This window comes from Protopterus annectens, chromosome 7.part0 (genome assembly GCF_019279795.1).
Source record: "Protopterus annectens isolate FY-2018-M chromosome 7.part0, PAN1.0, whole genome shotgun sequence".
NCBI classification, from domain to species: domain Eukaryota; kingdom Metazoa; phylum Chordata; order Ceratodontiformes; family Protopteridae; genus Protopterus; species Protopterus annectens.
In genome coordinates this window covers 1,431,498,738-1,431,525,323 of record NC_056739.1, presented here as the reverse complement: position 1 = coordinate 1,431,525,323, position 26,586 = coordinate 1,431,498,738, and the positions used below count along the sequence as shown (strand labels likewise).

The 26,586-nt window shown below is 43.3% G+C and overlaps 1 protein-coding gene across 13 annotated transcripts in view; it reads right to left on the bottom strand.

The window, feature by feature from the left end:
- Positions 1-26,586, bottom strand: part of CHL1 (cell adhesion molecule L1 like) — a 1,311,467-nt gene that overhangs the window by 115,060 nt on the left and 1,169,821 nt on the right. For 9 of the 13 annotated variants that reach the window (XM_044077996.1, XM_044078005.1, XM_044078003.1 and 6 more), the window contains 2 exons: positions 17,302-17,374; positions 17,117-17,191 (listed from right to left, as the gene is read on the bottom strand). In XM_044077996.1, coding sequence (XP_043933931.1) covers positions 17,117-17,191; positions 17,302-17,374 — 148 coding nt within the window. The remainder of the gene's footprint in view (positions 1-17,116; positions 17,192-17,301; positions 17,375-26,586) is intronic. The other 4 variants (XM_044078002.1, XM_044078006.1, XM_044078008.1 and 1 more) reach the window with 1 other exon arrangement.

The following is a 26,586-nucleotide window of genomic DNA, read 5'->3' as shown; positions in this document are numbered from 1 at the left end:
TATGGCCTATAAAATCCTCTATAATCCGGACAATACTCCTGCACTTCAAATATTATCACCCCCTATAACAATCCTAGACCGCTTCGATCCTCTAACAAACTACTAATTCAGACTAGCAAATTTAATAACAGCCGGTGATTCTCTCTTTGCAAACTCTGTAAGTAGATCCTGGAACTCACTTCCAGCTGATATTACCTTACTTTCTACCTTAGGTCAATTTAACACTAGACTCAAACAACATTTGTCACTTAACTGGCTATGTCAATGTATCAAGCCTGGCTAACTCGAATGTGTAAAATCTGTTAACCAGTTTACTGTGTAATTTAATTTAATTCTGACTTGTGCTCAGGACTAACATTAACCTGTGGAACATGTTTAACTTGCTTACTTATGTAATCTCTGTAAATAATCTGTTTGTAATATGTAATGCTGGTATTATGTAATGCTGTATCTGCTTACCCTTGTAGCTTTTCTCCCGGCCTCCCTGAAATGGACATGCATCCAGTCGGACTATCCCGTCAACAAATGTAGGATAAATAAATAAATAAATAAAATATATTACAGTGACTACAATACAAGTCAGACATTGACACGCACTGACAGCATGCTGAACACACTGGGGCATACGTGGGGACTCAGAATAGCATCCTGCCTGAGCATCACACACCTCCGCAGCTGGCACACAGGCATATGTTCCGTCGAACAGAGCACATGCCACACATGGCACACACATCCCCTGTGCCACACACTCACAGCCTGTAGGGCTACACAACACACCTGCTACAGACGTGTCATGTACCTGTCTTGGGTGCTGCACTGGGGTCCCGCTCAACAGGCTGTATCTGGTGAAGGTCACAGTGATATGCCTCAGGGGCACTATGGTCCACCACAGAACACATGCATACAGGTCAGTCAGAGGCATGGACACATATGACTCACTCATTGACCATGCCAGTATGGCTGACCTGAGACATACCTCCCTGGATTACATGATACTGAACATAGAATGGATCTCTCAGCATGTGGCACAGGCCAGTATGAGCCTGATCTTGGTTGCCAACATACCCTCACCAGGTATGCTACCACTATATGTGGGAAAGGTGTTGTATGTCTACATTATGCTCAGTCTCCAATGTCATTCATAGGGTATCCGCTGGCTGTCAATGTGTGCTTACATGCTAGGGGAGCCACAATGATGTGCAAGGGTCATCTTGCACGTGACACCCATGGCCCGATGTATAATGGCAAAGCTCCTTGGTACACACATACTGCCTTATGCTGCAGGACACGGTTTACATAGCCACCTCTGTGGGTATCACACAGGTTAGGACACTAACAGTGCTGCTACACAACAACAGCAGTGTACACCAGAAGATGCATGCACTGGACACTGTCCTCAGCACGGTGAACTGCAATGTCTGTGCAGTACCAGATTCCTGATTCATGGCTCACAGGTGTTACCCATCACTGACAGGTTATGCCCCATACCATGCCTGTCACCCCCTACACATGTAACACACATGGACAGGGGGGTGGTATCCCAAGGTACCACAGATACACACACCTCCAGGTTGTTGGCACAGCACAAAGCATCAGGGCCTAATCATGTGCAGCTAACAGTGTGTCGGACTGCCATCTGGTTCATAGTCTGGCACACACAACCCTCCCATACACAGGAAGACCACCTATCCTCTATAACAACACTGGCAATATGACAGTCTCAAGAACTGTGTTTATATGGCTGGACTGCATCCAGCCAAACATTGTGCGTGAGCATTACTGTAGCTACAACACACTAGTTGAAGGGTTCACAGCATGTAGTCACTGAATTGCAGTGGAATGACATGTTACCACTACCACAACAGGTGGGAGCATGCAGCACCTGTACATCGACTACATGTACACTATATGGCCCAGACCAGATGTGTATCCCCTGCTGTAGGTATTTTACCATATACACCCACACTGTATAGACACATACCGCGTGCGGACCCTGCACAGTAAGACACAGTCATCTTGGTATACATTGCAAATACCATTTATCCACTCGAGGCATGTGTCAGACATGGTAACTACTGCAGGTCACAGGTATTTATGTGTATGTGTCACACACATACATCATGTGTGCAATGCCATTGCTGGTTTAGGCAATGGCATGCATTGTTATGTACAAAGACCCACACAAGGTCATACTGTGTGACACAACCACACGTGGCAGTTGTGGGTTACCAAAACATACCTATCTGTACTCTGACAATGGTAATAGACACAGTAGCAGAGCGCACTATTGGCATTACTAGCCAACTAGCTCTGTTTGGCTGTGCTGATAGTGTGGTGACATCCCCTGTGTTTACTGGGGGAATATGCAGCATCTGGTGTATTGTAGTATTTTCCAAAAGGATCTGTTCTCTCACACTTGCATTTACACACACCCTACTACCCCCACAACCACACACGCACACTTGCCATTTGCAGGATTCATTTCCTTACCTAACTAAGTCACAACACGTGAGAGAGACGCATTAGCAAAGTGCACTATTCGGATTACTAGATAGTTCCTCTTCTCTGGCTGTACTTATAGGGTGCTGACAACATCAGTATATTGAAAGGGTAATGTGCATCAGGTAGTGTGATCTCCTGATTGCCAAAACTAACATGTTTTTCATACGGAAATGCACACACACAAACTCCCCACATCCAAACACACACTTGCCGGTTTCAAACCCCTACCTAAATATGTTATAGCACTTGAAAGTGAAGCTGTAGCAGGTTGTGCTATTCTGAGTACTGGCAGATGCCTCTTCTCAAGCTGTATGTATAGGGTGCTGTCATCATCACTGTTTGGAAAGGGTAATGTGCATCATGTAGTGTGATCCCCTGATTTCAAAAAAGCACATGTTTTTCATACAGAATTGCGCACACACACAGAGTCCCAACATCCAAACACACACAACTGCCATTTACAGATTTCAAACTCCTACTTAACTATATTATGACACTTGGGAAAGACGCATTAGCAGAGAGTGCTATTCGCATTACTGGGAGGCTTCCTTTCTCCTGCTGTACTTATAGGGTGCTGACATCATCAGTGTTTAGAAAGGGGAATGTGCATCCTGTAGTGTGTTCTCCCAGTTGCCAAAAGGCACATTTCCCTCACACGAAATTGCACACACACTAACCACCCTCATCCAAACACACACACGTGCCATTTGCAGGATTCAAACCACTACCTACCTATGTTATGACACTCGAGTCGGACGCATTAGGAGACTGAGCTATTCACATAACTGGGAGGCTTCCCTTCTCCTGCTGTACTTATAGGGTGCTGACATCATCTGTGTTTAGAAAGGGGAATGTGCATCCTGTAGTGTGTTCTCCCAGTTGCCAAAAGGGACATTTCCCTCACACAAAATAGCACACACACCAACCCCCCTCATCCAAACACACACACTTGCAGGATTCAAACCACTACCTAACTATGTTATGACACTCGAGACAGACGCATTAGCGGAGTGCGCTATTCGCATTACTAGGAGGTTTTCCTTCTCCTGCTCTACTTATAGGGTGCTGACATCATCTGTGTTTAGAAAGGGGAATGTGCATCCTGTAGTGTGTTCTCCCAGTTGCCAAAAGGGACATTTCCCTCACACAAAATTGCACACAAACTAACCCCCCTCATCCAAACACACACACTTGCAATTTGCAGGATTCAAACCACTACCTAACTATGTTATGACACTCTAGACGGATGCATTAGCGGAGTGTGCTATTCGTATTACTGGAAGGCTTTCCTTCTCCTGCTGTACTTATAGGGTGCTGACATCATCTGTGTTTAGAAAGGGGAATGTTCATCCTGTAGTGTGTTCTCCCAGTTGCCAAAAGGGACATTTCCCTCACACAAAATTGCACACACACTAACCCCCTCTCATCCAAACACACACACTTGCAGGATTCAAACCACTACCTAATTATGTTATGACACTCGAGAAGAACACCTTAGCAGAGCGCGCTATTCGCATTACTGGGAGGCTTCCCTTCTCCTGCTGTACTTATAGGGTGCTGACATCATCTGTGTTTAGACAGGGGAATGTGCATCCTGTAGTGTGTTCTCCCACTTGCCAAAAGGGACATTTCCCTCACACAAAATTGCACAAACACTAACCATCCAAACACACACTTGCCATTTGCAGGATTCAAACCACTACTTAACTATGTTATGACACTCTAGACGGACATATTAACAGAGCGCGCTAGTCGCATTACTGGGAGGTTTCCCTTCTCCTGCTGTACTTATAGGGTGCTGACATCATCCGTGCTTAGATAGGGGAATGTGCATCCTGTAGTGTATTCTCCTAGTTGGCAAAAGGGATACTTCTTTCAAACAGTCTTGAACACACACTAACCCTCTCCACACACACTGAGCATGTAAAGGATTCAAACCCTTACCTAAGTCATGACACTCGAGACGGACGCATTAGCAGAGTGCGCTATTTGCATTATTGGGAGGTTTCCCTTCTCCTGCTGTACTTATAGGGTGTTGACATCATCAGTGTTTAGAAAGGGGAATGTGCATCTTGTAGTGTATTCTCCTAGTTGGCTAAAGGGATGCTTCTTTCAAACAGTCTTGAACACACACTAACCCCCTCCACACACACTGGGCATGTACAGGATTCAAATCCCTACGTAATTATGTTATGACACTCGAGAAGGACTCATTAGCAGAGCACGCTATTCGCATTATTGGGAGATTTTCCTTCTCCTGCTGTACTTATAGGGTGCTGACATCATCAGTGTTTAGAAAGGGGAATGTGCATCCTGTAGTGTGTTTTCCCAGTTGCCAAAAGGGACATTTCCTTCTCACAGCCTTTCACACACACAAACCCCACTCACCCACACACACTGAGCATTTGCAGGATTTGAACCCCTACCTAACTATATTATGACATTTGAAGGAGACGCATTAGCAGAGCGCACTATCCGAATTACTGGGCATCTGCTCTGCACCTGTAGTATTTATAGGGTGCTGACATTTTTATTTCTACAGAGGTATGTACATGTAGTACTACCTGTCAGGTGGGGGGGTAGCATATATATGCATTTGCAGCCACCTATGTCAGGGTCAGATATGCACATCGCACTGGCAGGTTATGTTCTATACCATGCTTTGGGACCACAGGACCTGTAACACACAACACAACCAGTCCAGAACACCACACCCACATCCAGGACACACACTTAGCTTCCCTGGGAACAGTGCCAGGATATGCAGGTGTTCACATACACCATTCCAGTTGTTAACATCAGGTACAGGCATATTGTGTGTGAGAACTACTCAGGCCTCTACCACTTTACCCTACAGCCACTACAATTTGTGGGTCCATGTGCTATGGCAGAACCACACACCACAGCCACATGGGGGAATACATATTGCACCTGTCCATCTGCAACGTGGGTACTCACTGTTCCACACCAGAGGTAGACCACCATTGTTGATATCTGACCATACCCACCTTTCCCTGGACATCCATATCCCATCTCCACCCCAGGCAAGGTTGTCACTGCACACAAACTGTATTTAGCACAAGCAGACTCTACACTTGTGTAGACTGGGGTGGATGACTTCAGAGGACCCATGCTGGGGGACTATACTGGCCACTCAGCATAATCCTTGACAACTGCATTCTATGAGCATGTGTACAGTTTGCATTGGTCATGCTATCCCACATATACCCATGACTGCTCCACAACAAGACACCTGTCAGCTGTACACCAGCCATATATGCGCCGTACAACAGACAGAGTGACCTAATACATTGCAGAGCTGTAGCCCACAGAGGGAGGACATCTGTGAACAGTTCCAGCATGGCACTTCATTCACACATACTCATTACAACACAGTGTTGACAGTGGAATCATCCAGAGAATGCAGATAGGGCTCCCCTCAGTCTGTTATTGATGGACACCTACTGTCAGAGATCCTCAGCAACCCTCTCACAGCACACACCGACAACATGGCTGTGGCTTACCACATTCAATCCCTGGGACCTCCACGGTGCCCCCTGCTTGACAGAGGCACAGCTCACTAGCCTCACATGTTGCCTTCTGTGACCTACTTTACAGTGGCACAGTAGCCTACTGTCCTGGGAATGCAGATGCCAAGCACACACTGGCTGAGCTGTCATTCCCTAGGGCAACAAGCCTAGTATTGACCTCTACACCCATATGTTCAATTGTCGTATGCACAATATTTGTTGTGCTGTTCTACTGTTTGCAGGTCTTTATTGCCATAGAATTCCCTGTTCCTATGACCAACTTGTGTATCTGTGGAAGATGTTTGCATATGACAGCAATCCACTATATCACTTATGTCTCTGTAGTCATTTACTGTGTGCACTGGGCTGATTGCTGTGTTGTGGTTGGTTCCTGGACTGACACATACAAATACCAGATATGTGTGGCCAACTGCTAAACGGAGATATGGCCTAAGTGTGTGAGCATGCCCAGTTCAGCCTTTCCATGGCATGTTGTCTGACATATGCCTCATTTATCAAAGTGTGCGAGCATGCCCAGTGTGAGCTTTCCATATGTTGCACTCTGAAGTCCACCACATATTTGGGTGTGTGTGAACTTCAACAATATCTCACGTTTATGGTTGTGTGTTGGGTGTCATGTTGTGTACTAACTCGCCAACTGCTTCATGTCTGCCACAACAGAGATTATACTGTGCCTGCAGGGATTGCATGGGATACTTTGCAGACAGTTCTCAACATACTTTCATAATGACCTAACACTGTAGTACCGTATAGTGTACTGGTTCAGTACTTTCACTGTGGTGGACAGTATCCTGGGCTTTAGTCCTATGACTACTTGACATCTTCATAGTGAGCACAACAGACTGTATAGGGGCCAGTTGTGCACATATGACCATGTTGCAATATGTTCAGATATGGACTACCTACACCAGGCTCGTCCAACATTGCTAGTGTATTCCACAACATGGGTGGACATTGGCAAACACTAGCGATGTTCCCTAGGCCATTTCTGATGTTAGTCACAGGGTGTGTTTGTCCTTCGACACACATTGTAACTGGAGTTTGCCATGACATATGTCATGGTTAGTATACTGTGCCTCCGTCTACCTCTGACATAACAGTGATACCCAGGGTTAGCCTACCATCTCCCATCCACTCATCAGGATTCCTCTTGAGGGGTGTCGATATGTGACTCTCTGGCTGACCTGTACCAGGAGTTTACTGAAGAGTGGGGGTGCCTTCTGTGTTATGGATCATTCTGTACAGCTTGTCCTATGTATGTCAGTGCTGGGGTTCAGGTCTCTCATGTGCATAGCTCACTGCCATTCAGATTGTACAAGGTGCAACATGTTCATTCATTCCAGGTTGGACATGGCTTCATACATCAGGCACAGCTTTCCTGTAGCTGGGAAGTATGGCGGTGTGTGGGGCTGCAGTTTGTTTACTCAGGCAACACATAGCATCTGTTCATGCTCTTTGCTTCTCCTGGTGGGGTACTGTTGTGGACTTTACAGTTGATGAAGGTGTCTGCTGCGATATATCCCACAGGGGCTATTGTAGTCACTTGTGACGCTGATGGAAGTTGACTGCAGAGCCACAGTGAGTTCCCCTTATCTACATCTGCCAACCTTCATGTTTGGGTGGGTATATAGTATATGTTTCTGCGAACACTACAGCCACATGTTTGTCCAGTGCAGGATATCTATCACCTTTTGTACCCAGGTCTCCCATTACATGTTAGGTACCTCATGGGTTAACACCTGTGTGGTAATTTGTGGGCACTTACTGTATATCCACGGTGGTTGTCTATACACAGTTCTGCAATTAGCTTGCTGACATGGCTATGGCTACAGTTGTCTGTTTGTAGGTGGCCCTTCTGTGGGTTGCTTGTGTCAGCTGGGGGTCGGATTTGGTGGGCTGTTTGTACTCCTCTGCATACATGTTCAGTCACAGTCCTTCCATGTTGGCCTATACCTATGGGACATATATACAGAACGGGGGGGGGCCAAGACCAGGCCTTGTGGGATGCCACTCATATCTGCTTTGTAGTCTGACATGGATGCGGCATGTCTGACCATGTCAGTTCTGTCCTTGTTCTGGTTTGCAACCCTCTACTGACATAGGGATATATATTTAAGCTGGTGAACATATCCATACTGAACTCGTACGGTATTGTCTAGAAACATGTGCACGGTCCAGCTACACTGTGTGGACAACATTGTTCTCATCAATGACCTTAATGACTGCTTCAAATGGGTCAGACATGTTTAGGGGCAGGTTCTGCAGTTACGACAGCCACACTGTGTAGGGTCCAGTATCAGTAGGTCCACAATAGCCTTCTGTCTGCGGTACATACTGATCCTTTCCATAGCTGTGCAGAACAAGCTTGTCAGGATCCTGGGGTGGTAGTTTGGAGTATCCATTCAGGCAACACCTTTGTTGTGATGGACCACTGTTGTACACTGCTCTTTGGGTACATATCCTGTGGTAAGGCGGACATTGGGCAGTAGTGTGATTTGGCATTCCATTATTCTTGGAGTCCATGTTGGCCTCAGCACAGGACACCATCACATACCTTTGCTGCTGTGTGTTCTGCTTTGCAGATGATGGCTGTTACCTCAGCATCTGCAATGTCAGGGGACCATCAGTCTGCTGGGATAGGTATTTTGCACTCTGGGGGGGGGTGTTTGCACTGCACCTGACAGGTTGTGTGTTAGCAATATGCGTGTGTGTTTGGTATGTTGTTTGTAATATCTGTGTGATTCGGAGCATATCTGTGGATGCCCAACATGGTTCCTACCATCAGTTGGGTATCCCTTGTGATTATCCTTAGTGTCCTGTACGTTTTGTATCTTCATAGGTTCATGGGTTCATACTAGGCTATACATCCTAGGCCATTAGTAAGCCTAGCCAGAGTGTGTGTGTCCTTCGCCACCCATTGCTATGTTCAATTATGGCCATTTATGAAGTTCTTCACTGTGCCTCTGTCTGGTCGTGACACAGTGAGGACCCCCAGTATACATGTACGGTCATCCATCCACTTGGCAATATTCCTGTTGAGGGGTGTCAGTGAGGGGCTCTGCCTACCATGGATTGGGATCCTGTTTCTGGGTGTGGGGAGCCTCTGGGTTATGTATCTGTCCCTCCAGCACATCTTATTTCATTATGTGTTGAGGCTGACATCTGTGACTCTCACAGCTCCAATGGCTTTGATTTCCTGTGGTGGAGCATGTCCATTACTCCTGTGTTGGATATGGCCTTGTACAACAGACATACAATGCCTCTGTGTAGGCAGTCTGTGACTGCAGTCAGCTGGGGTGTCTACAGCCAGGCAGCATATGACATATATTTCACACCCTTTATCCTGTTGGTGGGGTAACTATGAGGTCTTCCGAACTGCTGCAGGTGTCACATACGGTACATCCCATATGAGTCATTGTACTAGATTATGGGTCTGATAAGGGAACAGTACAGCGGCACAGTGACCTCTGTTGATGTTGATGGGAATCATTTCATGATACGGTGTCCAATATCGACAATCTTCATAGCCACATTGGCATTGTGGGTGTCACATGACAGATTAATGTCGACCTGTGTCCCTAGGTCCCTGATTACTCCTTGCATACATAATGGTTTGTCACCTATGTGGTAATTTGTGTGTACCTTGTCTGGTATTTGGTGGGACATTCATACTGTCCAGTGTCTTCAGGATGTCTGGGTGGAGTTCTTGTGTGTGAGAGTGTGGTCTGTCGCATGCTACAGACTGTACAGCAGTTTTGACTACAGTTATGTGCACATGGGTGGTCTCCACTGCTTTGTGCATTGTCAGTTACCAGGCAATATGGGTGTCTGTGCTGCATATGGATACTCCCCCTCCTTTGATGTTTTGGTGCAGGTGTTGGGGCCATAACACATGATATGCGGTATAACCTAGTAGTGCTGGTGTGCTATCACTAGGCTTGCAGCAGGCTTCTGTCACTGCACAGACATCAATGTTCTCCATAATGGGAAGTGCCTCAGGGGCATGCATATTGCAGTTTACACATCTGGCATTGGTCAGCATTACCCTTATGTTTCCTACCACTTATGTTTTCTAGGGTGGTGGGTAGTCTTTTTGGCCTTGCCTACATACGGCTCTATGGAGGTGGCAAAGGCCTTATCCAGTATCCAGATGCACATGGGTAACAGGTGCAAGCCATCCCTGGAACGGCAGCATGGCTTGTCATGCTTGACATCTCAAGCAGACAGACATTAGACCCTCTTGGACTGACAGCTGTAACTGTGCCAGCTGTTAAACATGAGCATTCTGTGTTTGTACTGTGGCATCATTCTTGGTGAGGGTTGGATGCTGCACACAGCCAGTGTCATACCGCCCTGGAGTATATACTCAGAGGGATCATCCATGTCTCTTTTCATGTTGACCAGGGAGGTACATCTCAGGTAATTCACACCAGCATGGACATTGAGTGCATCATATTTCTGCTTGCTTTGGGGTGACCTGCGTACTTGTGTTATGTGGCATTTTGTGGCAGCCTACAGGCAGCTTACTCTACCCTTTCCCTTGTTCAGTCTGGTGAGTGGGACAGCAGTGTGTCTGCCTATACAGTCACCTATTATGACTGTATCAGGCATGTTGTTTCTCCTTCTGGCCTGTGACTGTTTGGCACACCAGAATTGCATACTATTCGTTGCATGTGCTATGTTTGAAGGTTGTGGTTGCTTGTGATCTGCTTTGGAGGCTTCTGTTGGTGTGGTGTGTTTGTAATTAAGGCCTCCGGGAATATTTGTCTGTGTTTATGTGTTTGGTTTACAGTTGTGGTAGGTGGGTTTGTGGTGTATGTGGTTACCTTCTCCTCCTGACTAGTTTTGACAGTACTGAGTTGGTGGAGCTCAACCTCTGGTTTGGATACATGGATGCATCTATCACATATATTTGTATTTATTGGGGGGTGTTGTGGTTGTGTGTGTACTTGGGACTGGTGTCACATTGCCTCTGGATTCACAGATTCTACTTGTTGTGGCTGGACTTAGTGGATTGTATGTGTGGACATATGTTATTGCCATACTACTGGTCAGTGATTACTTCCCTTTTTATGTTTGCTCTATCATGTGGTAGCTTCCTCATTCTCTTGCATGGTTTGGTAATGGCTGGAGTCCAGCATGCCAGATGCCTGCGTGTATGGCATTGTGTGTTGTTGTTATTTGTGATTGCATACTCCAAGCATTCCTGGCTGTGTTCATGGAATGCCTGTATAACATGTTCTGTGGTGTGTCCCATATTCTGCACTTGCACAGGGCCTTTTATGGATTCAACATCGGTTTTGAGGGCTGCAACCTATGCTTTACACATGTTTTTCGCTGTGGTAGTCTGGCCAGGGACTGGTATCAGGATGTGTATATCCAGTGTGATTACTCTATGGTCTGGTCTTACCAGTGAGGGGTACACTTCTCATCTTGCCATCCAGTACACATGTTGCTGATTATCACATCCAGTATGCTTAACCCTCTTGTGGGAGTGGTACATTGTTCCTGGGCATTTTGGTTTATGGATTCTGGGTAATTATCTCCTACTGTGTTGGTGCTAGTATAATGCTCCTGGTGTATGTCTGGGTATTTTCAGTCAAGCAATATAATGTGGTTTGGGGGGCTTGATATATTCATGTATTCCGACATAGGCCAGGTGCAGTTCCTGGTATTAGGACAGTAGCCTGCAGCAGGCTATATACTGGGAGGCGGTTTTAGCCATTGGTATTTGACCGTGGCTAATCCATGCTGCTTCTTGTTGTGGTACCAACATGGCGGTGTGGTTATCCTTGCCATTTCTTGCTAGTCACCCTCCTTTTGTAGCTTGTTCCATGTTTTGCGGCTGTACAGTACAGTATTAGGTGTGACCTGGTAGTGTTAGGGTGCTGATGTGAGCCTTGACCCAGTTCTCTATTACAGGACTGGTATCTACATTCTCCATACTGTGTGCATTTACACTGCACACATCTTGCTGTTTAGACATCTGTCATTGGGTAGCATTACATCTAGGCTCCTATCCCTTGTAGAACCTATGAAGGTGGGTTTGTGTTTTGAGACTTACCTATTCAGGGCATGCTGTGGGTACTGACAGCCTTTGCAGTATCCATGGGGCATGGCATGATAGGTGCACGCCACCCCTAGCAGGTGGTGCATCATGTCATGCTCCACATGTCTTCCCAGCCAGAAACACATTGGCTCCCCTTTGACTAACTGCATTACTTCAGCCAGTTATTGCACTTGATCATCCCATTGTCATTTTGTGGCTTCATGCTTGGTGAGGGTGGATGTTAGTCAGGGTGCTCATGTGTGCATATAGTACATGGTGTTACATTACTTAACACATGGCATTCATGCCTCAGATGGTGCTGCAGGGCTGCCTCTGTCGGATGCGCATATTACACTTCCCTGTACATGTTTGTGAGCAGGTCATGTCATTTTAGGCATCCATGTTATTATTTGAGTGAGTCAGAGGGGGTATCATTCCCAGGGTTCCTACTGAGCCAGTGTATGTGCTATGTGTTGCCTCTTGCCAAGGCCAGGGCATACTGGGCATGCCTCCTTCTGCCTACTGGGGCAGGCTCAGGTTGTTCCTCCTCCGAGTCACGCTCTGCCTGTGATGGCCTTGGCAATGGTGGGGGGCTGTTTGGCCCGGCCCTATGCTGGTCCTGCTGCAGCTGTTTTCGCAAGATCATATTATGTAGCATAGCACATACCATGACAATTTGGATACATGTAGTTGGTGTGTACTGCAAGGCTCCACCAGATGTGTCCAGACACCGGAACCATGACTTGAGCAGCCCAAACACATGCTCTATTACATTACGTGTTTGTGCGTGTGCCTCATTATGGCGTTCCTGTTCAGGTGTGTGTGCGTTTCTGATGGGTGTCATCAGCCACGGCTCCAGTGCATAACCTGCATCCCCCACTAGGTGTCCGTGTGGGATGTCCCCATTGGCAAATGTCTGGTACAGCTGTGTCAAATGCCAGATGTGGGAATTGTGGTAACTCCCAGGGCAGCCAGCACACACATTCATTATTATGCCCTGGGCATCACACATGACATGGCAGTTGATGGAGGGGAAGCCCTTGCGGTTAATGTAGGCCCTACCCCGCTCACCAGCTGGTGCTTTGATGCGTATGTGCGTACAGTCTATTGCACCCACTACCTCAGGGTATTCTGCTATTTGCTGGAAGAGACGCATATTGTTGGCCAATACCTCACGGGCATTGGGGAAATATACATGATCACCGACATGTGCTGACATGGTATCCAGGAACTGGTGCAGTACCCTGGAGGCTGATGCCTGTGATATCCCCATCATATCGCCAGTTGGTCTCTGGAAGGTACCTGTTGCTAGTATTCTTAGGCCAACACATACCTTGGTTTCCACTGGGATGGGTTCCCCTCTGTTGGTTCTGTGTGTGAGGCATGGCCTGCACAGCTCAACAATTTGCTGCAGGAGCTCTCTGTCCACTCTATAGCGCTCTATCTCCAGCTCATGTAAACCGTGGTAGGTGACCCTGGGCCTGTACACTCTTCTCTGTCTCCTCACTGTGGGTTGTCTGGCACCATCTGCATTGTCACCACCCTCAGCAAGTCGCCTATGTCTCATTATGACAGCTATGGCAGCCCCTAACATTTCTGCTCTGAGTTAAGCTTTTTCAGTTTTCACTTCTATTAGCTTACTCCTGTCTTGCAGTGTCTCTTAAGAGAAACATCCTGCACTACTGTTTGCAGAGTTTTAAGTGCTGGGCTGGGCTACTATTCTGCCTGTGTAATTGCCTGCTTCTAATTGTTTTCACTTGCTAGCTTCAGCAGTTATCCCTGCTAACTTCCTATTAATTCTGTTGCTTCCTTTTTCCTCTCTGTTTCCTCAGGGGGGAGCAACGTGCATACCATCAGAAACACGCTCACAGTGGCTTACACGCGCGCACACGTGCTTACATGGTTCAGAATCTACTTATTCGGGTTAAAACGCGCGTACACCCGCGCAAACACTGTTACACATCTGCCAACAGCCTCCAACATACTCAGCCTGCCCTACACGTGCGCACACCCGTGCAAACAGTGTTAAACATCTCCCAACACGCTCCCACATGCTCAGTCTGCCTTACACGCATGCACACTGCCCTACTCGCGCTTCATGGCGCGTACACGTGCACATGCACGCCCAGCAAGAAACTTTGGTGTAAGTAACAGTGTACACCTTCCATTTCTTGACTTTCCATGACTTATCTAGTGGCACACCTCTTTCCATGATCTGTGTCTGTCATCTGTCATGTTACACTGGCCTCCAATGAACTGCATTTCTTTCTGCCATTCCCCCCTGTGATGTCACCTATCTCCTACTCTATTCCTCCCCCTTATGTATCTCTTACACTACTCAGACTGTGCTCATTTGCTATGTGACTGTGAGATTTAGTATCCTAACCCTCATTTACATGAGATTGCCTACTAATGCTTAGTTACATGTCTTAGACTCAGCTTCCCCCCTTAGCAACCACTACACGGTGGCCATGTTGTTTTTGGTCTGCTGGTCCCTGCATTGTCATTCCATGTATTGCATGAAACCCACATTTGTGTGTTTATAACCTTCATTTTCATGTTTTATACAGCGCAGCCCATTTTGGCATCGGGTTATATTGCCAATGGCCACATATTTGCATGCTGCCTGAGTTATATGCACCCTTTTTTTGGAGCTGACATGGCTCCGTTGTGGAATTTGCAGAAACGTACTCAGTTGTCAACTGAGTACATTTCTGCAGCTAAAACGTCTCTTACACGGACTGGTTTCTGCTTCGTGGATCGCTAATAAACCTTTTTTGCATACCTTTCAGCTACAAGTGAGGTATTTAGCATGTCCACGCCCTGTCCGTGTAAGAGACGTTTTAGCTGGTCTCTTATACGGAGTTTAGGGCTGTTCCTGGATCGCGAGGCTTGCATGGAGTGTTGCACGTCTCTTACACTCCGTGCAAGCCTTCGTGAATCCTGCCCTATGATTTGTTCACTTAGGCTAAAGACTGGTTGTTTTTCATTTGGTAACAGAAATAAGGCATTATTCATGCATATGGAATTTGGCATCCTCCGTTATCATTGTACTAGGAAGTACTATTATTGGGATTATTAAAGTACGGTAGAATGACAGGTTAGTACTTATCAATTTGAGTAAGGTAATTTTTTTATGGTGTTTATAACTATCGCTGTGCCAGTGATCTTGATCAGGCTAAACATGGTGTAAATTATAAACTTGGATAAGGACAGAGTAATGTATATAATATAGTAGTTTTAACATACATATATTTTCTTAAAAATGCGGGTTAATTTTGTGGGACAGAAAGAGAGAGAGAGAGAGAGAGCAATGAAACAATGATGTTAATATACGTACAAGAAAGTCACTGAAATGCGTTTGCATGATGTATATAGAATGTGCTCTGGAATTCTGAAAGAATCTCATCTCTTGCATAAATTGCCATCCACAGGTAGGGCAATTTAAGCAACCATGAGAATATGCAATTTAGAGACAGCTATTACCTCTATGAGAGAAAAATCACATTAACTGCTTATTAGCATATCTCTGAATTATGTTTTTTTAACACTACTACTGTTGCATCTGTGATTGTGGCAGTGTTTACTCTGGCACTCCATGCATCCCCTGTCAAAGGCACCCATACACACACACACATGCACACACGCACGCACACAGACACACACACACACACACACACACACACACACACACACACACACACACACACACACACACACACACACACACACACACACACACACACACACACCAACTTCTTTCATGCTTCTACAGAGATGTAATACATTTTCACACACAGACATATACATGCTATTACCCCACCCTGCATCTTTGCTAAACTACCTATACCACAGCTGATCCATTATACTGAAAAGAAGAACAACATTTTGATGGTGTTACTTTTTTCCACTACTCATGGAAATTTACACAGCCACTTGGCAGTGTAAATCAGAAGCTGTGTGCACTTTTTTGGGAGAAGTACATGGCTAATTAGGATTAGCTATTCACCCAAATCACTCCATCACTATGTGGTTCGACCAGGAGGATAGCTTTCCATGCTAGTAGGGTGATCTATGAATCAGGAAAGTTTACATCAAGAGAAACTTACTTATGTTAAGGCTTTTTACTAACGGCAGTCATTTCTGAATTTCAAAGATGCACGCTATAGTAATAGAAAAGTCGTGATGTGATGGACTGTAATCTCTTACAATACTGGCTAATGACTACTGTTATACTGCCATGTTTCAAAACAGTTTGTGTTTTAGTTAGTGTTATTAGATATTATTATGTGCTTTGATCACTAAACAGTATTTTTTTTGTCCAAAAAACAAATGAATGAGAAAGTGAATGCCTGACGATGTATGGATTGTCTTAAGTGATAAGATTATCCCATATTTAAAATCTATATCTCTGAATGTGACATACACATTCAAATTGAAACTGACTTCTCAAGAAATATAAACTGAACTGTCATGGACTTTTCACAGTCATAACCATTATTCTTCGTATTAGATAGAGATCATTCCATTTTCTTTCTAGTTAATGATATTTTTAATTAACAAACATATCCATTTGTGATTTACCTTCATGTAATAAAATTAGTAGTGGAAAAATACCATGGAATGGCCTGAAAACTCACTTTTTAAAGTTCATGAAATGAACAATTTCACACATTTCAGATTCTATGAATAAATTAAGCACATGCTGTTATTCAAAATGTATTTCATTTCATCTGGCTTTCAAGCAGCATAAACTTTTAATTCAGAACATTATACATATGGATGTAGTTATCTTTTAGAGACTTAAAAAGTTAGCAATCAGGGCAGTCAAATAATATTTCATAAAAATGAAATCTTACACAGTAGTTTTACTTTGACGTCTGTATCAAAAGCTACTAGTTAAACTGAAGATGATACACTTTATTTTCCAATCAGTTTGAAAACATTTGTCAATCACATTTAATCTGTAGGTTCTAGCTATTGTTAAAGTTAAAATTGCTGTACCAGCAGTTACCTATTAATAGAAATTCTGTTTTTAATACTTTCAGTGTATTGTTGTGTCTTACGTAATCCATTCCACTTTGGTATGCTTTGATGAAAAATAAAAGAAAGCTCTAATAAGAAACAAGTACTTTGAAATACAGTAGGTTAGAAATTCTGAATCTGATCTTTTTGTAAAATCAATCAAGCAAGACATACCTGTATTCCCCAAAAATTTCATCTTTCAGTGAAGGTGATTCAAGGTCAGGATGCATGTCTTCTTTCTCCTTTACTGAAAATCAGACAGGATAACATATGATCATATGATGTGACAATCAATACAACAATATATATAAGTGAGTCTTATTCAGATCTACAGACACACTTGCACACGTACATAGGCACACACGTGCGTGCACACACATGCACAGACATACACACACATCAAACTCACATATAGATTATGTTCTTTAGAAAAGGTGGACAGAAAAAAAGGTTGCTAATTCCACATAAGAAAATAGGTCTCTATCTCAGAACTTAACTTTCATGCTATATTTTCTCAACCATATTATTTAAATATCTTTTCTGTATTATCTCAGTAATGGAACACATTGATAAGTTACTTTTGACAAAAGCTGTCCACCCCACCATTTCTAGATCACAAATGACTGCCCGCTGTTTTCTTTATGATGAAAATGAATTCCAGCCACTTAGCTGGAAGTTGTAACTGATGGAGACCTGAAAAAATAAGTCAATAATATCAAGTGGATTTTCTAAAAAAAAAAAAAAATTGTCTATGATGTAAGGTTGTTTGCTTTATTCAAATTCCAGCTAGGACAAAATACTGCTAACAGTCACCTGCTGAGTGAAAAGCATAACCTGATTACACTGCAAACAGACACAAAATATGTTAGCCCCACTTCCATTTAAACCCCTTTATAAAAAATACCCACATTAGTAAAGAACTGCAATATGGCCGAAGGGAAACCAGTTTCTCCTAAAAACTAAAGATATAGGTTCAGAGGTTCATATGAGATTACTAGGTTAATGGCATAAGGGCCTTTACAAGCCTAACCAATATAAAACAATTTTACCCAATTTATGGCCCTTAGGGGCAAGTACATGGCATGGATTTGTGCTTGTGCATTGAGTATCTTACAGATTGCCCATGCCCATAAGGGACATAGCCCCTAGCCCAGGAGTGAATTTGCAATTTCTCATCCATTGATCTAAACTGTGTTTGAAGATGAAAGGCTCTGCTTAATGTAAATATGAAACCTGTTCCAAAGAAGGGGCGATCTCTGAGATACATATCCGTCTCTCCAGAATGTTTTGCTTAAGTTGCTAAGTTTAGCTCTCTAGACTGGGTGACCCTCATGCTGTTTGACTTGCAGATGTGCAGCACTACATCGACTGGATTTGTGCATGCCTTGTAGGTCAGACACAGATCACCCCTTAATAGTTGGTAGGAAACCTAGTAAAAGGATAGGGATTTTAGTCTAATCATACAGTTCATGTTGTTTACATCCTAAATTTTCTTTCTGAGGAACCTCTGAGGTCATTCCTGCTCCTTTAAGTGCCTAAACACATACATGCCAAATAATGCATTGTACTTGAATATTGGTCTAACGAGGGCTAAGTACAGTGGGAGTATAATTTCTTTGGATCTGGATGTCACATCTTTGCTTATAAATTGTGCCACATAAAAGGATTTGCTCACCACTATAGACACATTGAGATTAAATTTCAGGTTATCTATCTATGTACTTAAATATCTCACCTCTGAGTCTACTCTTAGGTGTGTGATATTGCTGTTGTAATTTGCAGGGGTATTTGACTTCCCAAAGGGTATGATATTGCATTTTTTTCACATTTAGCTTTAGGCCATGGTTCTGGCAACAATCATTTATATGATCTAGAATCTCCTGAAGGATATCTACATCACTGGGGAATTCAGTGATTGCCCCCAGCTTTCAATCATCTGAAAACTTTGTCATCCAGAGGCCTTCTGCATTGGCCTTCACTTCAGAGAAGTACAGTGCAATGAAAAAGTATTCGCCCACTTCCTGATATCTTACTTTTTTTTCATGTTTGTCACACTTAAATGTTTCAGATCATCAAACAAATGTAAATATTAGACAAAGATAACCCAAGTAAAAATCCAGTTTTTAAGTGATGATTTTATTTATTAAGGAAAAAAAAAACTAACCAAACCTACATGGTCCTATGTGAAAAAGTAATTTCCCCATAAACCTAATAACTGGTTGCGTCACTCCTAGCAGCAACAACTGCAATCAAGCATTTGTGATAACTGGCAAAGAGTCTTTCACATCACTGTTGAGGAATTTTGGCCCATTCTTCTTTATAGAATTGTTTTAATTCAGCCATATTGGAGGGTTTCCGAGCATGAACCACCTTTTTAAGGTCATGCCACAGCTTCTCAATCAGATTCAAGTCCAGACTTTGACTAGGCCACTCCAAGACCTTCATTTTGTTTTCTTAAGCCATTCAGAGGTAAACTTGCTGGTGTGTTTTGGATCATTGTCCTGCTGCAGAACCCATGCGTGCTTCAGCTTGAGGTCACAACTGATGGCCGGACATTCTCCTTCAGGGTTTTTTGGTAGAGAGCAGAATTCAAGGTTCCATCAATCACAGCAAGTTATCCAGATCCAGAAGCAGCAAAGCAGCCCCAGACCATTACACTAACACCACCATGTTTGACTGTTGGCATGAAGTTCTTTTTCTGAAATGTTGTGTTACTTTTACACCAGATCTAACAGGATGCACACCTCTCAAAAAGTGCAACTTTTGTTTCATCAGTCCACAGAATATTTTCCCAAAAGTCTTGGGGATCGTCTTGGGGATCATCAAGATGTTTTTTGGCAAAATTGAGATGAGCCTTTATGTTCTTTTTGGTCAGCAGTGGTTTTCGCCTTGAAACTTGACCATGCATGCCATTTTTGCCAGTCTCTTTCTTATGGTTGAGTCTTGAACACTGACCTTAACTGAGGCAGGTGAGCCTGCAGTTCTTTAGATGTTGTTCTGGGTTCTTTTGTGGTCTCTTGGATGAGTCATTGCTGCGCTCTTTGGGTAGTTTTCATAGGCCGACCACTCCTGGGAAGTTCACGACTGTTTCTTTTTTTCTCCATTTGTGGATAATGGCTCTCACCATGGTTTGCTGGAGTCTCAAAGATTTAAAAATGGCTTTGTAATCTTTTCCAGAATGATAGATGTCAATTACTTTGTTTCTCATCTGTTCAGGACTTTCTTTAGATCGCAGCATGATGTCTTCCTTTTTGGGATCTTTTGGCCTACTTTACTTTGTCTGACAGGTTCTATTTAAGTGATCTCTTGATTCAGCAGGTCTGGCAGTAATCAGGCCTGTGTGTGGCTAGTGAAATTGAACTTAGCTTTCCCAAAAATGTGATTAAACACAGTTACCATGATTTAACAAGGAGGGGGGGGCAATTACTTTTTCACATAGGGCAATGTAGGTTTGGATATTTTTTTTCCTTAATAAATAAAATCATCACTTAAAAACTGCATTTTGTGTTTACTTTGGTTATCTTTGTCTAATATTTGTCTAATAATTAAATTTGTTTGATGATCTGAAACATTTAAGTGTGACAAAAATGCAAAAAAATAAGAAATCAGGAAGTGGAAAATACTTTTTAATGGTTCCCTATTAGAACCACGAAGGTCCACTTAAGCGATACGGAAACATCGACATGTATTCAGTGAACCACGAAAACACCGATTGTCCTGAAGCACGAAATTCGAAATGTTGAATCGTCATAGTTGGCCCTTCTGTGGTATAGCTTCCTAAGGTAAGTATGCAATAGTTATGGAACTTAAGGTTAGGGTGCGGGTTAAGGTAAATGCATAGATAGTAATGTATGCAAGGTTTAGTGTAGGGTTAAAAGTAGGGTTTTGTTTAGTGTATGCATGTGGTTTATTTATTTTGTTTGGGTAGGTAGTATGTAGCGGGTGGTTGGGTTGGCCAACGATGACGATTCAAGATTTTGAATTTCGCGGTTTAGGGCATTCTGTGTTTTTGCAGTTTGTGCAATATGTGCCACTGTTTTTGTATTCACTGAAAAGGTCTTTTGTGCTTATAATATAGACCCGTTTTTCATTGCACTGTATATTCCAAATAGGAATTGTCCCAGCACTAAGTCCTGTGGTGCACCACTAGTAACTGGCTTCTTGCTGCATCTGGCTTCACCAATTTTAACCACGTGTCCTGTCCATGAGCCAACTGGCTATCCATCTGGTGACACAGGGATTTTGCCCAGTTTTGTGAGTCTATTTATAATATCTGAGTGGAGAATTGTGTCAAATGCCCTGATCAGTTCAAGGTAGGTGGTATGTACTGTTTTACTCTCATCCATGGCCAAAGACTTTCTCCAAAAAATCCACCAGATTCAGTGGGTCGGGTGTAGTGTTTGGAGATCTCCTATGTCATTATTGTTCAGTTCCATGATTATTCTTTCCATGACCTTACGTATAATTTTACTGTAGTTTTACAGATCAGTAGATAGTCCCCCTTTATGCAGTGGGATGACCATTGCTGTCCTCCACACTACTGGGACAAAGCCAGTCCAGTTGCCATGGTTAAACAGAGATCCTAATGGGCGTGGTAAGTCCTGATTTAGGCTGTTTAAGAGGCAACCTGGTATATGCTCAGGCCCCATTATAGCTGTATTTTAAGCTTTAGGGAGCACAGTGGAAACCTGTACTTTGGTGATAAATGGCGGTGGAGTCGTGGAGGGTATTTATTTGGAAAACTGGGGGTGATAGAAAGGTGAAATTTGAGCTGAATTTGATGGCCAAAAGATTTGCTATATCTTCCAGAATATAGCTGATGCCATCTATAACTGTTCTGCACAATGTTGGTTATTACCCTTAAGAGCGCTGACATAACAAAAGAATGTGTTATGGTTATCCTTAGCTTTGGAGGCTATTTTTACCTCAAAGTCTGCCTTCAGAAACTTGATTAGTTCCCTGATTCAAATTCCTTACCATCAATGCCCAAAGCCTAAAAAATAAACTATCCCACTTCCATGCTTGGCTCTATCATAACTCACCTGATATAGCAGCCATCACTGAAACCTGGCTAAAACCTCATATTCATGACTCAGAATTCCTAGCCCCAGGATTCCATTCTCTATGATCCGACCGACCTAATAAAAGAGGTGGAGACGTTGCTTTAATCTACTCCAGCCTCCTGTCCATTACTCCCTACCCAAACCCTATCCCATCATTCAATAACACTGAACTTGTAATCGGCATACTAAAAATGAACGACCATAAAAGTATCTGCATCATCTGTCTTTACATTCTGCCAGGCAACAATACTAATACTCTGGAGGACATCCTATCCTGGACTTCCTCTAATATTAGTATTGAAACCTTTATTTTAGGTGATGTAAATATAGACTGGAACAAAATCTCAAACCCAAATCCCTCAATCACCATCAACCTATTTAATTTCACCCAATTCATTAACTCCATTACCAGACCTCACAAAGCTAATCCTCTAGGCTCCATACTCGATTGGATTCTCGTATCTCATCCAAACAAAGTCATAAAATCTGACACCTCTTCAGACCCTCTAGGAGACCACCTCCCTGCATTTGCCATATGAGCTACTCCCCCCCCACTCCCACCTCTACACTCACACCCGAAATCTCTCTAACTTCAACCCCACTTCCTTCTCTGACTCACTTAAATCAATTGGAACCCTTTAAAACTTCTACCACTAGATGAAGCCATCCTCTATTTCAATTCAACATTCTTAACAGTCCTTAACTCCCTAGCCCCTACCAGAACTATAAGACTTAAAGCTAAAACCTCCCCCTGGCTCACCAAAGATACTGAAATGTTAATTCTCCTTACAGATAAAACCTGGAAAAGCTGCAATAAACAAAACAACCTGAATCACTCCTTAAATACAAGCAGCTAAGAAACCTTTGCAAGAAACAAATCATTAAAAACAAAAAAATCTTATTACATTCAACTTCAAGAAAACCATGCTAGAAACCCCAAACAATTCTGGAATTCCATCAATTCTCTCCTCAGACCTGGTACTAAAAACAACCCCTGTCCAGATACCAGCAAAACCAACCTCAAAATAGCCTCCCTATTTAACTCCTTCTTCACCTCCTCCATTGCCGAGCTAACTAAAACTTTTCCCAACAATCATATATCTCCTGCCACTACTCAATCTTCCTCAAACAGTTCTCAACCACCCTCTTTCAGACTAAAACCTGTATCTATCAACCAAATAAAAAAACTCCTTTTTAAATTAAAGCCCTGCTCTAATGCCCCAGATAACATCCCATCTGCCTTCCTAAAAATTGCCTACGATGCTGCTGCTCTTCCCATCAGCATCCTAATCAACAGGTCTTTACATGAATCTTACGTACCTAAACTGTGGCGTTCTGCTTACATTCTACCTCTCCACAAAGGTGGCAAAAACTGTTTAGTCACAAACTTCCACCCTATTGCCATTCTCTCCCCTATATCTAAAATCCTAGAAAAATGTATCCACCTACAACTCCTGCCTTTCCTCACATAGCACCAGCTTCTCTCTCCTACCCAACACGGCTTCTGCCCTGGACATAGTACTAACACTGCCCTTCTCTCCTTCCTACACTCAGTTAACTCTGCCTGTGACACTGGTAATATAGTATCTACTGTCCTTCCAGATTTATCCAAAGCTTTTGATACCATCTCACATACACACCTCCTAAACCACTTATTAAATCTCAACCTTTCCTCACAATCCCTTTCCTGGTTTTCCAGCTACCTCTCTAACAGATCTCAAGCAGTGAAATGGGGCCAAGCTACCTCCACTTTTCTTCCTACTCCTACCGGAGTACCTCAAGGTTACATACTCGGTCCACTACTATTTAATATCTTCATAAATGACTTCTACAAGGCTATCCCCAACACTAAAATCATTCAATACACTGATGATTCAACGTTAATCTGTTCTGCCTCTAACCTAACAGACCTCCAAGCCCTAACCCAAAGTGCCTTCTCTACCACTGAAAAGTGGATGCTACAAAACCACCTCTCCCTAAATGCCAACAAAACTAAGATACTCCTTTTCTCTCACTCTAAATCCTCCTCTCTCGACAAACAGTCATTCCTAATCACTAGCCTTAATAACTCCTCTATTGAAATCGTACCCTCCTCCAAACTTCTTGGTGTCACTATCGACGATCAACTAAAATTTAATACAGATATCCAACTGAATATCAAAAAAACTCACATAAAACTAGGTCTATTGTATAGAAACAACCACTTCCTCTCTCCTCACTCTTGACTAACCCTTGCTTCTACCTTCCTCCTTCCTTCCCTCCTATACGGTGCCCCCCTGCTAACTAATCTCTCATCCTCTCTTACATCCAAACTTGAGCTATGCTACAACAAAATTGCCAGATTTGCCACTAATGCCAAATCCTCTTCTCATCACTGCTCCTCCCTTCTCACCCTAAACTGTCTCGAACTTCCTAATCAACTTAACCTCCTCCAACTCACCACAGCCTTCAAGCTACTACTATACCCTTCAAACTGTCCAGCCCTTACAAATATCCTGCTCCCTTATACCCCCTCTCGACCACTTAGATCTTCACAACACAACCTGATCACAGTTCAAAAACCCCAACGCCCTGCTGGCCAGCTTCTCTTATCCTTTACACTTGCTAAGAAATGGAATGCCCTGCCCTTGTCACTTAGGACCAGTACCAACCTAAACAACTTCAAAACTCTGCTTCATTCCTACCTCTTTCATAACAGAATTTGCAACTGCACTCCTCTGCCTTTAATACCTAAACTTTCTACTCCATTTGCCCCAGACTAACCTCCTTCTATTCTGCACCAGTTCTCCTTTCTATAATGCACTATGCTTAGTGAACAGCACATTAAAACAGTATTATCCCAAGTATTGCCTCTCTCTCAAAACAAAAGTGGAATTGTTGTGTTTCTTCTGTTGCAACCACCTGATACTTGTTTCTTAGAGTGACTTAGACTTTACTTGTTTACTGGAATTATCATTGTAATTCAGAATTTGAACATGGATTTGCATGTACTTTGAAATTATTTTTGTAATTGTATATATAAATGTATTGATTTGTTTGTTTGTTTTGGAGCTTTTCTCCCCGGGCCTCCACTGAAAATGGGCCCAATAGCCCAGTGGACTTCCCCGGTAATCAAACTGAAATAAATAAATAAATAATTCACTTGTTTAGACTAATGAGGGACTTATTACTCTGTTGTGCACATTTCCTCTTAATTCTCAACATGATATCAGGGGTCAACTAGGGTGGCTTGTTTTTACAGTTTGACCTGGGTTTATTTCAATCTGTTACTGCCATTTATATGCAGCTGTTTATAGGGTCATACAGGGCTTTTGTGCATGCCTCTGCACAGGTTTCTGTGTTTTCTGGATTTAGTGGAGCATGAAAACTATCCACACTATCCCTTATTAGGGGATGATTTACCTTAGAGAAGTTCTTAATGTTTTTGGGTTTAGGTGGTAGGACTCATTTTACCTTTATTTCAAGTGAGACTGCTTTGTGATCTGATCTTACCAGTGATTAGATAACATGGGGGGGGGGTGCAGAACTCTCCCCTATTTGTGAGTACCAGATCTAGGATACTTCTTCCCCTTCTGGTAGTGCAGACTAGCTACTCCAGGGCATTTGAGTTGGCAAAGTCAAGAAATCTTTGGGCCTGCATGTTATTGGCTGTGTATGACTCCCAGTTAATGGAGGTGTAGTTAAAGTCACCCATGAGTATGGTACTGAGCTGGATGGTGAGTTAGTCTGGTAACTTTAGGTGTGATGTATGATTTTCCTGGTTCATGGTGGGGGACCTATAGCTAGCAGGAATATAGTATTGGATTTTTCCCATGGTTAGTTGGACATGGAGTACAAACATGTCTTATTGTTTGACAAGCCTTCAGGTATAATTATTCATTATGTAGTTAGATATACCTTTGTCTTTTTCTCTTTCATGTTCATTGGGTGATCAGAATGAATGAAGGGTCATGCACTATCAGAGTGCTTTCTGTGGCTGTGAACCATGTTTCAGTATCTGCTCAAAGGTCAGCATTCTCCCAGGTGAGGATAGCTTTCAGGGACTGCAATTTCTATTTGAGGCTACTAGCATTGAGCAGTAACACCTTTAGCTCATCCTGAGTAGCTTTTTGTTATGTTGGAAGGTTTATCTGTTTGGCAATCCTTAAAAAAGCCACTATAGGAATGGATACTGTTTTGGCAAATATCTGAAAACCTAGAGGTGACAGATAAAGACCATCCCTGGCAAAGCAGTGTGGCTTATCAACCATGTCCTCCCAGGCTGACAAGTATTGAGCCCCTTTGGAATGACACCAATAGCTAAGGCAATTGTTAAAGTCACTCCTTTTTTTGCTGGTATTGTGGCATCATCCTTGGAGATGGTAGAATGCTGCTCAGTGCTAAGCTCATCCCTGCC